The sequence below is a fragment of the Anabrus simplex genome, chromosome X, assembly GCF_040414725.1.
Source record: "Anabrus simplex isolate iqAnaSimp1 chromosome X, ASM4041472v1, whole genome shotgun sequence".
Lineage (NCBI taxonomy): Eukaryota > Metazoa > Arthropoda > Insecta > Orthoptera > Tettigoniidae > Anabrus > Anabrus simplex.
The window spans coordinates 113900699-113917082 of record NC_090279.1 but is presented as its reverse complement, the minus strand read 5'-3'; the positions used below and the strand labels follow the sequence as shown (position 1 = coordinate 113917082).

The 16384-nt window shown below is 40.4% G+C and overlaps 1 protein-coding gene across 1 annotated transcript in view; it reads right to left on the bottom strand.

Moving 5' to 3' along the window:
* Positions 1 to 16384, bottom strand: part of Dpit47 (DNA polymerase interacting tpr containing protein of 47kD) — a 72208-nt gene that overhangs the window by 44468 nt on the left and 11356 nt on the right. The window contains exon 4 of the mRNA XM_067158768.2: positions 7083 to 7275. Coding sequence (XP_067014869.2) covers positions 7083 to 7275 — 193 coding nt within the window. The remainder of the gene's footprint in view (positions 1 to 7082; positions 7276 to 16384) is intronic.

Below are 16384 nucleotides of genomic sequence, written 5' to 3'. Positions count from 1 at the left end.
GTGCTGACCACACAACACCTCGTAATTTGTACGCCTTCGGGCTGAGCAGCGGTCGCTTTATGGGCCATGGCCCTTTGGGGCTGTTACGCCATGGAGCTTGGGTTATTAGCCGTAAGTTTTATTCAAAACAGACATAGCTAAGTTCTTATCTTCCCCCCTCCACATTTTCAAAGGTTCAACCTTAAATTTCTTAATATGTTAGAGATTGTTTTAAGATTCAAATGTCTCTGTACTTTTAAGAATTTCTACCTAAACCAAAAGAGTGTAGCTGACGACGTTTAGTCAATCTAAACAAAACATGTACTAGCTGTAATTTAAGTTTGCCAAAGGCAAAATAAAAAGTATCGATTAGGTGGAACAATTTCTCTGCTTGATTTATTGATTAATTTATCGATACGGACCATTAAGTGGATGGTTTGCAAAGAACGACATGTTACGTTTTACAAGAACATTCTCAGATTCTATCAAATCACTGTAAATCATGCGCATTTAAGTGCATAAACTAGTCAGTGATTAAGAATTGGCGATGCTATCAACAAATAATGAATGTATTAGCCCTCTACTGGCACTTTAGTAAATTATGGACTTTTTTCCTGTACTTATCTTACCTGCTGGGGCCAATGACCTAGCTGTTAGGCCCCTTTAGCTGCTGTTACCCACAGCAACTGTGTTTGGACTGATTATTTCCAGTCTTGGTAGCTAAGTGGACAGAGCTGGGGGGGGGGGGGAGTGCTGCCGCTGCTTCTTCATCTTGTAATGTATTTTTGTGTTCGGCAGTAAATGAATGATTTAACGAAATCAAGTATGGAACTTAATTAACCACTTGACGTACTTTGACATTAATTTCACGTAGTGTACAACACAGGGTGATGTACCGGTGTGAATTCTTCATTCCATATTACATTGTGGTCAATTATTAATTTTTCATTGGCTGATGATGGCTCAAAAGAACTTAAACATATACCAACAATACATAAGTCTTCATTATAGACTATTATGCTTTTCAGCATTCAGTCTGCAAGCGTCTGTGAATTTACTGACTACTGCTACGATCCTCTATTTGTAACTACGAGGGCTATTTTTTTTTTCAAGGTCCGATTGGTCACGAAATGAAACAGCAGTACAAATTTGACACTTTTCTATTAGTAACACTTACTGATACATCACAGCTATTTTTCAACATAGTCGCCTCGCAGATTGAGACATTTGTCATAGCGTGGTACCAACGTGTCAATGCCCTCTTGATAGAACGTCGCCGCCTGCGCCTGTAACCATCTTTGTACGCCGGTCTGCAGCGCCTCGTCAGTGTCAAAACGCTGTCCTCCTAGCCAGCGTTTCATGTGAGCAAAGAGGTGAAAATCTGATGGAGCCAGGTCCGGACTGTATGTTGGGTGCTCGAAAACGTCCCACTGGAAACGCTGCAGGAGGTTCGTGGTGGCAGCTGCAGTGTGCGGCCGAGCATTGTCATGGAGGAGGACAATGCCTGATGACAACATCCCTCTCCGCTTATTCTGAATTGCCCGTCGTAGACGTTGAATAGTCGCACAGTATGCGGCTGCAGTGATGGTGGAACCACGTTCCATGAATTCCACCAACAGAACTCCTTTCCGGTCCCAGAACACAGTAGCCATACACTTTCTGTTGGAGAATGTTCGCTTGAATTTCTTTGGCTTACTCGGGGAGCGCGAATGCTTCCACTGTTTGGATTGCTCTTTTGTTTCTTCCGTTTCAAAATGAAACCATGTCTCGTCCCCTGTGACAATTTTGTTCAAAAAATCTGGTCCTTCATCATGGTAGCGCTGGAGAAACGCTAAAGCGGCGCCCATTCGCTGTGTTTTGTGACGGTCAGACAGCATCTTCGGAACCCATCTCACATAAAGTTTGCGGTACTGAAGTGTCTCACTCACAATTGTGTAGAGAGCTGACCTGGAAATTTCAGGAAACGAAGCACTCAACACAGAAATTGTGAACCGAAGATTTTCTCGAATTGCCTGATCCACACGCTGAACAAGATCATCGGTTGACACACGCTTCCTTCCCTGGCCGCCTGCATCATGGACGTCTGTACGCCCTGCTGAAAAGTTCCTGCACCATTGTCGCACTTTGCTGTCGCTCATGCACGTTTCACCATACACACGACTTATTCGGCTGCATTGCACCCCTCAGCCTGAAGAAATCGAATTACACCGCGCACTTCACACTTGGCGGGCGAAGTGATCGTTGTAGCCATGTTTATGAGCGCGCTGCACGTTCACTACTGGCGGGAATGAGGTGAGGCGCATAACGGTCATTTCAGAGACGTTGCGCAACACATCTGCGCAGCGGTTCATCATATATTCCCGGGCGTTTTACTGTCGCGACCGATCGGACCTTGAAAAAAAAATAGCCCTCGTATTTCTGTGGCCTCGTTTAGTTTTATATTTCTTATCTTTAAATCTTAGAAACTGAAAAAAAAAATAGCCCTCGTATTTCTGTGGCCTTGTTTAGTTTTATATTTCTTATCTTTAAATCTTAGAAACTGAGTCTAACCATTGTCATCTTGGCCTCCCTCGACTCCTCATACCCTTCACAATAGTCCCTTATTCCCCTAGGTAACATATCCTTCTCCTCCATTCGTCTCACACGACCCAAGCACCAAAGCTAATTTATGCCTACAGCGTCATCCATCAAGTTCATTCCTAACTTGGCCTTTATCTCCTCGTTCCGAGTACCCTCCTGCCATTGTTGCCACCTTTTTGTACCAGCAATCGTTCTTGCTACTTTCATGTCTGTTATTTTAACTTATGAATCAGATATTCTGAGTCCACCCAGCTTTCACTCCCATAAAGCAAAGTTGGTCTGAAAACATACCAATGTAAAGGTACTTTCATCTGGGAACTGACTTCCTTCTTACAGAATACTGTTCATTGCAACTGCAAGCTCACTGCATTAGCTTTACTGCACCTTGATTCAATCTCACTCACTCACTCACACATCCTAAATACTCTAAAGAGATTGTTGACTTATTTAAGTACTGAATAAGTGGACATGCAGATGTTTCAGAGTGGCAAGAAGCTGAATGAAGAATGGCAGGTAAGTTTCATAGCCAAATATTCTTGTTCTGTATTCCACACGGTTTTCTTTACAGTTTTTAGTTACTTGTGTTCTTATTCTCCGCTGGTTGCTAACAGAATCTGGCAGTGTTCATTTTCGGGAATTACATCATTCCCCATTATACGTCAGCCAATGGCAGTGCACGCGCAACATTTCATTATGTTATAAAAGTAAATGTAGGGTTTGTGAATTCCTGGCATTCATAATGAACACATCTCTCCTCTACAAGTATTTTAAAGTAGAGAGAGAGAGAGAGAGAGAGAGAGAGAGATATATGAAGATGTCAGGAAAGAAACTGGAGTAGGAAAGTTGAGAAGAAAGATGGTTTGGACATGTAAAGAGAAAGAAGGAGGGAGATGATGGAGAGTAAGATAACAAGACGGAGACTCATAAGTAGAGCCCGGATTTCCATTCAAATGCATGTTTTTAAATAAACTGGTTACAATTCTCAAACTTTGCAAATATTCGTTTTATGGCTTAACGATTCCAAATAATCGTTCTTTTTCTGTGCATGTTTGCATGTTTTGGCCTTTTTAGGACAAAACTCATGCATAATGCATATTTTGAAGATTTTGGATTTAATAGCAAATATTTGGACGTTTAATATTGCATAATATGACTTTTCTTGTGACTTTGGCGCATATATAATGCTACCTTACATGATAGTGCCTTTTAGGAATGTTGGTTTGCAGAATTTGGGGCCTTTTTTCACGTTATACAGAATGTCTATTACTGAGAAACGGAGAGAATTTATCCCTGGCATCCTACATGACAACCAAAATTAGTACATAATCCAATTCACCAAACACTTTCTTATCTGCTGCTTGAGAAAACATTGACGTAAGCTGGAAGGCCCCACGTCGATCTGTGTAATTCTTCGGATAAAATTGTGCCAGTTATACACTGTTATAAATCGAACCATAAATTGTGCATTACTCATTGGCGGGTCATTCTTTCGTCTGTGTTAGACGAACAAAATAAAACTTGTATCGCATTTCTGTGACGCCGCGTTGCTGAGCTAGCAGCTGGTTTTGCACTGAACCCTCTTCCGTTGTTATCCTGGATTTTCCTACCGGGAGCTCTCACTCGTCACTTCGTTATCGAGCAGGCAATCAATGCCAGTTATTGAGGAGATTCAAATGTGTCTGCCATCATCGCACGGAGAAGTATAGCTGCGGCAGCTAGATATAAGTTGAAAAAGTGATCCGTTCAAATCCTGATTTTGATTCGTCAAGCTTATATAAGACGTATTGTAGTGAAAATGCAAAAGCCATACAATTTGACCTCACTTTGTCCCAAATGTCTTCAATTAATTATGCACTGTCCCTTCTTGTGACATAGAACTTCTGTGCTTAAGGATGTGCTGACAGATAAACGGACGAGCTTAAATCAAGGCAATTTGGAGAAATTAATTGTTGCACAAATGTTTCAAAAGGAAGTGAATTTTGATTGTGCTTATTTCCAGTTTATCGTGCATGTTTTGCTATATGATAGTGCATGAATGCATGCATATTTTGAGATTTGATAGTGCATGGAAATCTGGGCTCTACTCATAAGTATACACTGGCGGACAAAAAAAAATTGGATTTCTCTGTAAAAACAAAATTGTAAACACCAATTATCATAGCGAACTGTTACATTAAGGCAGTTTCTAATGTGTATTCTGCAGTTTTGGAGAGGAATATGATATTTAGAGATCATAAATAAACTTAAAAAGCTACCTTTCATCCCTAAGTGCTAGTCACTCAATATTATTGCAACGACTAGTAATGACAACTTTGAAGGTTTACGATACTGGGGCGGAAGCTATTGATAGACTATCAGTATGTGACACAATATCTGTCACAAATGAACAACTTCCTTCAGTTTCTCTTAATCATTTGACAAGCCCAGAAGAGCAGTGGCGTTGGTGGATCATGGACACAACATTCATTATGCGCCCATATGGAAGTGTCCAATGTGTTCTAAGAACATTTCGTGAACTCGGTATCTACCACAGACGACCTGCATCTGCTAGGGACGATAGGTTTCTGGACATCCAAATCTTAAGAGAACACTAAACTACAGCCATCCAAGCCAGAAATAGATTTGCGGCAGTACGAAATGTCACTGTGACTGCGAGTACTGTCAGACGAAGAATCCGAGGAGCAAATTTGACCTCAAGACAGAGCAGCTCAATTACAGTGTATGAGTCAATATCAGAATTGGACTGTGGAGCAGTGGTCAATGGTACTGTCCACAGATGAGTCACAATTATGCTTCCGGTCACCCAATGGAAGAGGCAGAGTGTGGAGAAGGCGTGGGGAGCAATATTCACCTTGCAACATCTCCAAAAGCTCACAGTTTGGGGGTGTCTCCAACGTGATATGGACTGGTATCAGCTTTGAGGCCCGGACGGAAATTCTTTTCATCGATGGAGGTGCACTGAATGCACACCATTATATCGTAGAAGTGTTAGCAGAGCATGCAATCTCCTATGCTACCTTGCTTGTTGAAAAATCCTGCTGCATAATAATACATACTCACATACTGCTCACTGAATGATGGAATATCTATGCAACATCAGGATATGAACCCTTGACTGGCCAGCTCGCAGACCAGACCTCAATCTCATAGAACACCTGTGGGATATGCTTGGCCAAAATGTTTACCGTCACAACTTTAACATCCTCAACGAAATGTGGGCAATACTACTGGAAGGGTGGATGTTCATCGCCCAGGAGCGATCCAGGATCTTCTAGCTGACATCCCATAAAGGATGGATTCTGTAACACTGGATACTAAGGCACGATAAGTGTAGTGTCATCGAGAAAACTTTCACTGGTATGTTCATAAGTTTGCTCAGTGTAAGGCCATGTTCCTTTAAGGTAATGGCATTTTCATAAATTACAGCATCTAAGAACGTTTTGAATAAACTTCAAAAAAGGAACTTTGGTAATTGGTATAAAGAATCCACAGCTGTGGTTAATATGTTGTGGAACTGAAGAAAAAGCAAGGCTTAAGATAAATAAATACAGTTTTTATTCTTAAATTAAAGAGATCCAGGATTTTTTTTTTTGTCTGGCAGTGTATGTATATTAAAGGAATCTAGGTAGATAATAGCAATCTAAAATGATAAAGTGATGGGTTAATGCAAGCAGAGAGAACAAGCAAAAGAGGGAATTGTATTAAAATCATAATCTCTAGTCTTGTTTTCAAAGGGACATGGTCATTCAACTCTCTACAAGGTAGCTGTGGTTTGAATCCAATACGGCTGATGATGACCCCTAGATGGGTCGAAACTAGTACCGTGTAATTTATAATTTTGTGAATATATTTTAGTATTGAAAAGGTGGAAACGTTTACGTTGTTATTATTATTACTTATATATTATTCTCAGTTCAATATGGACCAAAAACATGAAATTCATAACCATTAATTCCTTTCCTCCTGTCTTTGATCATTGGATTTTCCTTACAAGTTCTTCTTCTTCTTCAGCTTGATGACATTGCCCCTCCTGAACATACAAATGTTGCTTTCCTTTGCGTATGGAGCTCTGTGTGGTGGTGGATGTCGACTCTCCATCAGAGCCTTGCTTTGAGGTGGAAAACCAAGAAGGATGGTCTGCATGCAGCAGAAACAGCTGACAAGTGAGATAAATGGAAACGCCAACCTCGTACGAATGGGATAAGACACATTTTTTCTGCATGTGTTTGAACGTTGCATGCCTTGATTAAGTCTCTCAGCGACTAAGAATGGGAGAGGTGTAGGTGTAAACATGAAGCAGCCGAGGCCTTAACTGAGGTTTAGCCAGGTGTGAAAATGGGAAACCACAGGTCTGGGGCAGTATAATGTAAGAACTGTTCAGAACGAGCTCTATTAACTACAATACAGTAGTACTGGTCTCCCTTGCAGCACCCAACAAATTTCGTACGTACAGTCATTCACTGTCTCAAAAACTGGTCAAAGTAGGAAGCAAATGTATCGATTCTACTTTCAACAGAACGTACCTTGGCAGCTACCGCCTTGGCCCGAAGCTCGATGGCCTCCTTGTCTGTAGGAGTTTCCCGCAGCATCTCGTCGCAGTATTCCATACAGAGATCGTGTTTACCCATCAGGTAGCAGCACTGAGCAGCACGGAACTCTGCTTTACGATACTTGGGCAGCAGCTTTAACGCAGCCTGACAATCTTTGAGGCAGGACCTGAAACACAAAGAACGTCAGTACTTTCCTGCAGTTCATAAATCTCATAATCGCTGTTCATACAACAACGTCAAAAGGAAATGATTCAATACCAATGAAATTATTAAAAACAACATTATTATTATTAACGTTATTATTACTATTTACAAATCACACGTTTCATCCTTGCTTCTTCAGACATTACACTTGATAAAATACACTTATACATGATTAAGAGTGAAATCATGCTTGAGGAGGTGGAAAGTGTGACGTGTGCTTTGACCTAGTTCAAGTGCATTTTGCATCATTTTAAAAACTGTATTAAATTTTATCATCTAAATTTGTGGGACACCCTGTCCCACACATGTCGAATTTTTTGGGACTTGCACAAGATACAAGCTCCAAGATGTTTCCTAACAAGCGTCCAGTTAAACACTTAAATTTGACTGGTTTAAATAATTCGAGAGGTACCGTATTTCCCGGCATAATCGTCGCACTTTTTATACCAAAATTTTCGAAAAAATAGTAAGGGTGCGACAATTATACGAAGAATTTTTTAATACCAGTATTCGTATTACTCAAAAAATTTATTTATAACTAAATTGTATTTGATACAAATTTCAGATGCACATAGTACTCGCGTTTATACATAAAAATAATTAAAATAGTCTAAAACATTGAATATTGAATTTTCACGACCGCATTGTAATCGAAACCGACTTTCAACGTATTAGGTCGTGTTACGTACATTTAGTACGTGTTGAAGAGATGTTTAGTACAGAACAAAAATGGCCAACCAGACACCAGTGGGATCCGAACCCACGACCTAATAGGTTGAAAGTCGGTTTCGATTACAATGCGGTCGTGAAAATTCAATATGCATTGACTTAGCCTTCAACGGGCAACTTAAACGCACTCCACAGTGTGATGGTAGTAGTACCAGACCTGTAGCTCAGATCCTTTCCAACAGAACAAAGATGCCCTAGGCCACCATAGCTCAATTGGTAGAGCAACCGACGTGAAATCGGGAGGTTGTGGGTTCGGATACCACTGGTGTCTGGTTGGCCATTTTTGTTCTGTACTTAACATCTCTTCAACATGTACTAAATGTACGTAACATGACCTAATAGGTTGAAAGTCGGTTTCGATCAGTCTAAAACATAATTCATAATTATTCGCAACAATTCGGCGAACGTTTTTCCAACCTGAAATAAAAATCAACGTATTAAGTTAACTGTCATTAATTTGAGTATTAAAGTTAAAATATTACATTTGCAAAAAAATTATCGCTTTGTTGTGAAATATGGACTTACCGGTACACAATTTATTCCAAATCTTCTATGTCGCTATCGCAGGTTTCGGTATCTGATGCACCGTCCTCGCCTCTATTAATACCAGTATCAGATTCTTCGTCTCCCTGCCACACTGCGTCATCTTCGGAACCGTCTAGTGCATTCGAAATCCCAGTCCTTTTGAAGCTCTTGGAGACTAGTTCAGGTGGTATAAGATCCCAACTCTTCATCACCCACGAGCATAACAAGTCCAAGGGTGGACGCCTGATATTTCCAGCGGGCGTCAATTGCTGATCGCCGCTCATCATCCACTCGTTGTAAAATCGACGTAAGTGGTCTTTAAAGGGTTTATTAATACATACGTCTAGTGGCTGCAAAGTAGATGTTAGGCCACCAGGAATGACTATCTGTCGTGTCTTATTTTTACTGAGAAGTTGCTTCACTTCGTTCACGAGGTGACCTCGGAAACTATCTAAAACAAGCAGAGCTGGTTGTTTTAGTAGTGCACCGGGTCTTCTATCTCACACAGTTTTAACCCAGTCCAGCATGAGTTCTACATCCATCCAACCCTTTGGTTGCACTCGTACATGAATTCCACGGGGAAACTGTATATTCTTAGGCATCGTTTTCCTCTTGAAAATGAGGTAAGGCGGCAACTTTCTTCCGTCAGCTGTAATGGCTAGCATTGCCGTGCATCGCAACTTCTCACTACTGCTGGTTTTCATTAATACACACCGTGATCCTTTTAGCGCAATAGTGCTGTTGGGAGGCATATCAAAAAAGATTGGAGTCTGATCGGCATTACCGATTTGAGAAAGAAAGTACAAAGTTTCCTTGCGCAAACGTATGACAAATCGGTGAAAATTTACAATCTTGTCCATGTAATCAGCAGACAACTTTTGGCTTAGTGTTGTTCTCCTTCGCACTGACAGATTGTGTCGTCGCATGAACCCCTTAATCCACCCACGACTCGCCTTAAACTGAGTTATGTTGTGTTTGCGCGCTACCTCCCGTCCCTTAATTTGTAATATTTCATATGATACACTGCAGCCATTGCTACGCATTTCACTGACGTACATAAACACTTCGTCAATTATAGGAAACTTCCCTGTTTTAGGACCTCTAAACGCACGTCTAGAAGGGTTTGTGCTTTTTAGCTTGTTTTTTAATTTCCGCCAGTCACACACCAACTTTTCACTCAGTGAAAATTTTCTTTCTGCAGCTCTGTTCCCGTGCTGTTCAGCGAAGGCAATTACGCTTAGCTTGAAGCCCGCAGAATAGTTTCTATATTTACCCATAATCCCTTATAAATGCTTCACACGTTACTGTTTTGCAATATAAATGACTTTCCATAATTGTTCACTATTAAAACAAATTATTTCTACAAATACCCCAAACACAAATTAAAACCTTAAATTCTTACTCACACATGTCTACAGTAACCACGTCAGTCACAAACAAATGAATGCATCTGTGATCTGTCCATTCCAGAGCAGCCAATACTGTTAGGCAGCAAGGAAGCATGCAGCAATTTGTTATCAGTTGAGCTCGTTGGTTGCGACACACTAGCGCGCTTGCGCAAAGCTCGCAAACCGGAGCACGGACGTCTTCATACATCGCTCTAGCTAGCACGGTGTAGATTTACTGTAGTTGACCGTGTTCTGAGACGTCAGTAACAAACATTCATTTTCTCAATTTCTTTTAAACATACGGTAATTAGGTTAATATTTCTTCCCAGTTATTGATGATTTTACATTACATTACTAACGAGTTTATAAAATAAAACTTTCATACCATTGGATAATAATTATCTTGACTGCTTGGGTAAAAGTTTTCATCCCACGCCCGGACACTTATGACATAGTAGTAAGATAAGAGTCTAGCGATGGAAACTGAGACATCGTAAATAATTCGGCTGACCGTGAGTTGAATAATTCCGTGGAGATCTGTGTTACCGTCTTGGATTTCATTTCATGCGCAATAACGCAGGAGCCGGGCTCATGGTGTAGGGGTAGTGTGCCTGCCTCTTACACGGAGGCCCCGGGTTCAATTCACAGCCGGGTCAGGGTCCACTCAACCTACGTGATTACAATTGAGGAGCTATCTGACGGTGAGATGGCGGCCCCGGTCTAGAGAGCCAAGAATAACGGCCGTGAGGATTCGTTGTGCTGACCACACGACACCTCGTAATCTGCAGGCCTTCGGGCTGAGCAGCGGTCGCTTGCTAGGCCAAGGTCCTTCGCGACTGTTGCGCTGGGGGGCAGGTGGTTGTAATAACGCAGAATTCTATCAGACCTCTTGTCTACTAGAAGACAAGTGTGTGTTGGTACCGGTATTTCCTGGCGACGTTGCCGATAAGCGATAACTTACAGCCTTACGTATTTCAAATGAAAACTCATAATATGTAGGTGGTAAATAAATTGTACACTGTCTCGCGACCACGTTGTCAAACTGCCGATAGTCTACTGGTAAGCCAAGCGTTGTACATATACCGGTGTTATTTATTTATACATTGTGCAACATCTCGCATATGTGACTGCGTTACCAAATTGACTATAAACCATACACGTATTTAAATTGCGCATTCATGTGCAACTTACATTGCAGTTCCATTTACCTTTTAACCAGACTGGTGAACAAAATTTGGACGTGCGACGATTATGCCGGGAAATACGGTAACTCCTGTGCGGTCATTGGTCATTAATTTTGCTGTGCCATTTCCGGTTACACCATCCAGTACGGGCTACCTTCGGGAAGTGCGTAGCAGGGTGTCTTCATTCTGTCTTCGGCATCATGTAGATCGGACATGTTGTCCAGGAGATCTGTGCTCCATTGGAGATCTGCCTTCTCTTGGGGTAAGCAAATGTTAAATTTCCTAATGTATCTTAATTTTATTTTATTTCACGTTTTAATTTGACACAGGAGTTTACCTGTCGATCTTTCTATCAGAAATCAATTATAATTTATGATCATGTAAAGATGTCTTATATCCATCTTCAATTAAATAATTTATATTTAAATGTTTAATTGGCCCGAGGCAGCTTTTTCTAAGTTTTGTAACTTACCGGTACATTAATTTTTCATTAAGCTTGATCTCAGTAATTCTGATTCATTTTTAAATGTTTTCCTATGACGCTATTTTTTTGTTGGTGAAGGTGGTTGCTTCACACGACAAGTATTTTCAGTGAAGACTTAGTTGATATAGATGTTGATTCCCACAGGGAACCTGAAATATCTGTCCTGAATGAGTAAATTTATAATACCAATATAAATGGTCCGTTATTGGACATTGTGCTAAGTTGGGATCATGAGTCATAGTATCTTGTAGTGCATTGACACTGCCGGTGGCCCCAAGTAGCCTACGCAGTGGCCTGTATGGTATGCATTAGCCATGCATCTTGGTGGGTGCACACGGGGGCGAAATGCTGGCAACCAGGAATGAGTTGGCTGGAAAATTTATAATGTCCAATAATGGACCATTTATCGGTAAGATTGTAATACTGCAACTTCATTTCATCAGGATTCGTATTTATTTTGTCCGAACCTCCGCAGAGGTGTTCCTGAGCCGGAGTTTACGTGCGGTAGGGTGGCCATTTCCTTTCCGCTCCTCCATTCCCTTACCCCCCCCACCAACAGCGCGTGGCAACTCATCCAACTCCTGACCACGCCCAATGGTGCTTAACTTCGGAGATCTCACGGCTACAATCCCACCAGTAGTTTTCCTTATTTTCTTTTCTTTAATGTTTACATATGTATTCACTACAAGTAGGTATTAACTAAGTTTCGGCCACAAAAGTTCTTCGATCCACTGTCCACATCCTGCCGTTAGTTTCCGTGTGTTTTACCTGCTTTAATTCTTTGATATTGTTTTAACAATTCTAAATTTTATTTTCATGTTTTAAATTTTTTCTTTTATACCATAATTGTTTTATTAAGTCCCCAAGCACTGCTACAGAAAGGATAGTAAATAAACGCCATTGTTTTAAAGCAGCAGGAATAGATGAAATTATACCTGAAATGGTGAAATATAGTGGGAAGGCAGGGATGAAGTAGCTACACAGAGCAATAAGATTAGCAAGGTGCCTTCTGACTGCACGAGAACAGTAATTGCACCTCATCTATAAGCAAGGAAACGGGAAAGATTGCAACAACTATCGAAGCAATTCACTGATAAGAGTTGTCTTCAGGCAACAGAAATGAAGTTTATCCGTTCTTGTCTGCAGAAAACAAAAATGGATAAAATTAGGAATGTGGATATCCAGCTTGGATTGGAAAGAAGCTTGCTGGAGCGAAGAAATGATGATGATGAGTACACCATGCAAAGTGTTTACTGGGATTTTCGAACGGAGGGTGCAATCGTTGCTTAAGAGTACAAAGGGCACTAGGAAAGTTTTGCAATACGCAAAAACAGTTGGCTGGACGCCTCTGTTATGGTGAGGGATGAAAAGAGGGGTGAAAACCGGTCTAGAAGACAAAAAGGCACGACCTTCACACCAGTTGTTACCAAGCAGTGGGACTGAAAGCAAGTTAAGATGTCAGTGTGCTCTTGACTGAAAATATACCTGAATATCTCTCCAGTAATTTCCATTTTCTATCTTCCTTCCATGACCGTGACACGCGATCTGGGTCAACAATTGCAATATCTCCACATGATACATCTGCCTTCAGTAATTCTTTCCTTGTGTCGGGCGCTAGAATATGGAATGCTTTACCCACTGAAATTAGAAATTGTTCCTCATTAATTACCTTCAAAAGACAGTCTAAAGATTTCCTCTTGAATACATAGGCTATATCATGTAGTTATGTGTGAATGTATGAGTGAATGTCTTGAGTAAATAGTTCCCAAAAGTTTACATAAATTACTACTGTTATATTTTATGAATTCCACCTAGAGTAGTTAATATTGAATTTATTTTTCTAATTTTAGACTTAGGGCGTAATCTTTTAGTTTTAGACTATATGAAGTTATATTACTATTATATTATATACACTGTGTTAAGTTTGAATATTAAGTTTGGATTCAGTATTAAGCCGCATAATGTGGTTAAGTGTAAGAGAGGGCCAAGAGTCCTAACTTCGAAACAAACAAACAAACAAACAAACAAACAAACAAACAAACAAACAAACAAACAAACAAACAAACAAGCAAATAAATAAATAAATAAATAAAGGCAAATAACGTGCAATTATCCGCTACAATTTTGCTCGTGGATTAACTGTTGACCAGTGCCTGGAGGAAATGACTCCTGTACTGGGGAAAGACTGTCCACATCGGACAACAATTTTCCGCTGGTACAAAGAGTTCCAGAGGGGAATATTTGGGGTTGATGACGATCCTCGTTCTGGGCGACCGTCTGAATCAGTGATTGAGGAAAATATTGAAGCTGTGAGGAAAATGTTGCAGCAAGAGAGGCGGTTGACATATCGGCAGGTAGAAGAGACCCTCCACATCCCTGCACCAGCTATTCATTCAATTCTACAGGACCATCTCCATGTTAGAAAGGTTTGTTCCCTTTGCGTGCCCCATTCACTTTCAGAGGAACAAAGGGCACTCGAGTGAAATGGTGCCGAAAAATGCTTTTAATCTGACACCCGTAGGCGTCCTGCGCGTCGTGATGAGGATGAAATGATGATGAAGACAACACATACACCCAATTCCCACGCCAGGGGAATCAACCAATTATGGTTAAAATTCCCGACCCTGCTGAGAATCAAACCCGGGACCCCTGTGACCAAAGGCCAGCATGCTAACCATTGAGCCATGAAGCAATATCACTAGAGACTACTACGCTAAAACTGGAGTGAAACATAATTAGGACAATATTTCTACAATTCTGTGTGGATATATCCAGACAATTACGATTTCTGGTATTAAAAAAAAAAAAAAGTTAAAAAGAAAGCTTTTAAATGGAAACATTATGAAATGTGTATAACTGATTTATTCCTGCAGCCAACGATCTGTTTTTGTGCTCCTTTAAAAAGGATAAAAGGAATGGAAGTGGAATGACTGAGATTAAAACACTGGATGGACAGTTAGTACGTAAGCCTACATATAATGGTTATATGATTGGAACAGCAGACCAGGTGAGAAGGGAAATGAAATAAATGAAGATCAAATAGGGTTCAGTATATTAGAAATAGAGGCAACTATTAGGGAAATGAAGAACGGTAAGGCAGTTTGTGTAGATGAAATACCACTTGAACTTCTCAAAGTACTGCAAGGTGTATGTATGTTTAGTCCTCAGCCCGAAGGCTGGTTGGATCCTCAACAGCTCCGCCATCAGCTGTCATAGATGGCTTAGGCATCACTGAAGAGGCGTACTAGGAAAATGAGGAGTGAGGTAGTTTCCCGTTGCTTTCCTCACCGAGCCAGAGGTTGCTATTACATATCAGTCTGCCAAGCCCACCGAAATGATGCATGCACCAACCAACCCAATGAGCAATATTTTTACACCATTCATAGCAAGGACTGGCTGCAGAAGGAATGGCATTACTAGCATCGCTCATACCTCAGTCACTTCCATTTTGTCAAAGCCAAGGATAAGACAGAGACAGATCAACGAAAGTAACAAAATTGCTCTAACCTATACCAGAAGTTGATGGTTATGAATTTCATGTTTTTGGTCCGTATTGAACTGAGAATAATATATAAGTAATAATAATAACAACGTAAACGTTTCCACCTTTTCAATACTACAATATATTCACAAAATTACAAATTACACGGTACTAGTTTCGACCCATCTAGGGGTCATCATCAGCCGTATTGGAGCTGATGATGACCCCTAGATGGGTCGAAACTAGTACCGTGTAATTTGTAATTTTGTGAATATATTGTAGTATTGAAAAGGTGGAAACGTTTACGTTGTTATTATTATTACTTATATACTATACCAGAAGACATAGTGCACTGTAAACACTAGGTCCTGCCAGCAAAAGTAAAGGAAAGGATATATTTGTAAAACTTTGTGAAGAAATTTACTTGAAAGGGAAATGGCCAAAGGATTTTCTGGAAAATATAATAATACCAATAGAAAAAAGGAAAAATAGTAAGATATGTGAAGAACACAGGACACTAAGTTTAATTTCTCATGCAGCTAAAATACTATTAAGAGCAATATACAGAAGGGTTTACAGATGAATGGAGAATTGTATTGGTGAAGAACAATATTGCTGTAGGCATGAAGAAGGCACAAGGGATGCCACTGGTTTACTGAAAGTCATGGGAGAAAGGTACATAGAGAAGAATAGAAAAGTATACACAGTCTTTGTAGACTCAGACAAGGCATTTAACAAAGTGAAGTGGGATAAACTCTTGGAGAAGACTGATCAAGGAATTATATTACAACCAAACAGCAAGAGTGAGAATAAGAGGAGAATTAACAGAAGAAATCAGACTGGGGAAAGGTTTTACACAGGGTTGCTGTTTATCACCAACTTCGTTTAATATTTACTTGGAGGAAATTATTTGTGAATGTTTGGATGGTAAAAGAGGTGTCAACGTTGGAAGCATAAGATTTGCTCATGATGTGGCAGTAATAGCTGAAAATGTGAAGGACCTCTTGCAAAATGATGAGAGAATTAAACAAAAAGTGTGAAGAGAATGGAATGAGCATAAACAAAATGAAAACCAAATTCATGATACTTGGAGGTAAAAGGTGAAAAAGCGGCAATCAAGATGGGGGGGGGGGGGGGGAATTATTGAACAGGTGAATAAGTTTAAGTATCTTGGAAGTATTGTGACTGAAGACCTTCACTCTACAACAGACATAAAAGCCCGAATTGCCTTAGCCAAGGAAAGCTTCAACATTGCTTTGTGGCCCGCTAAAGAAAGATCT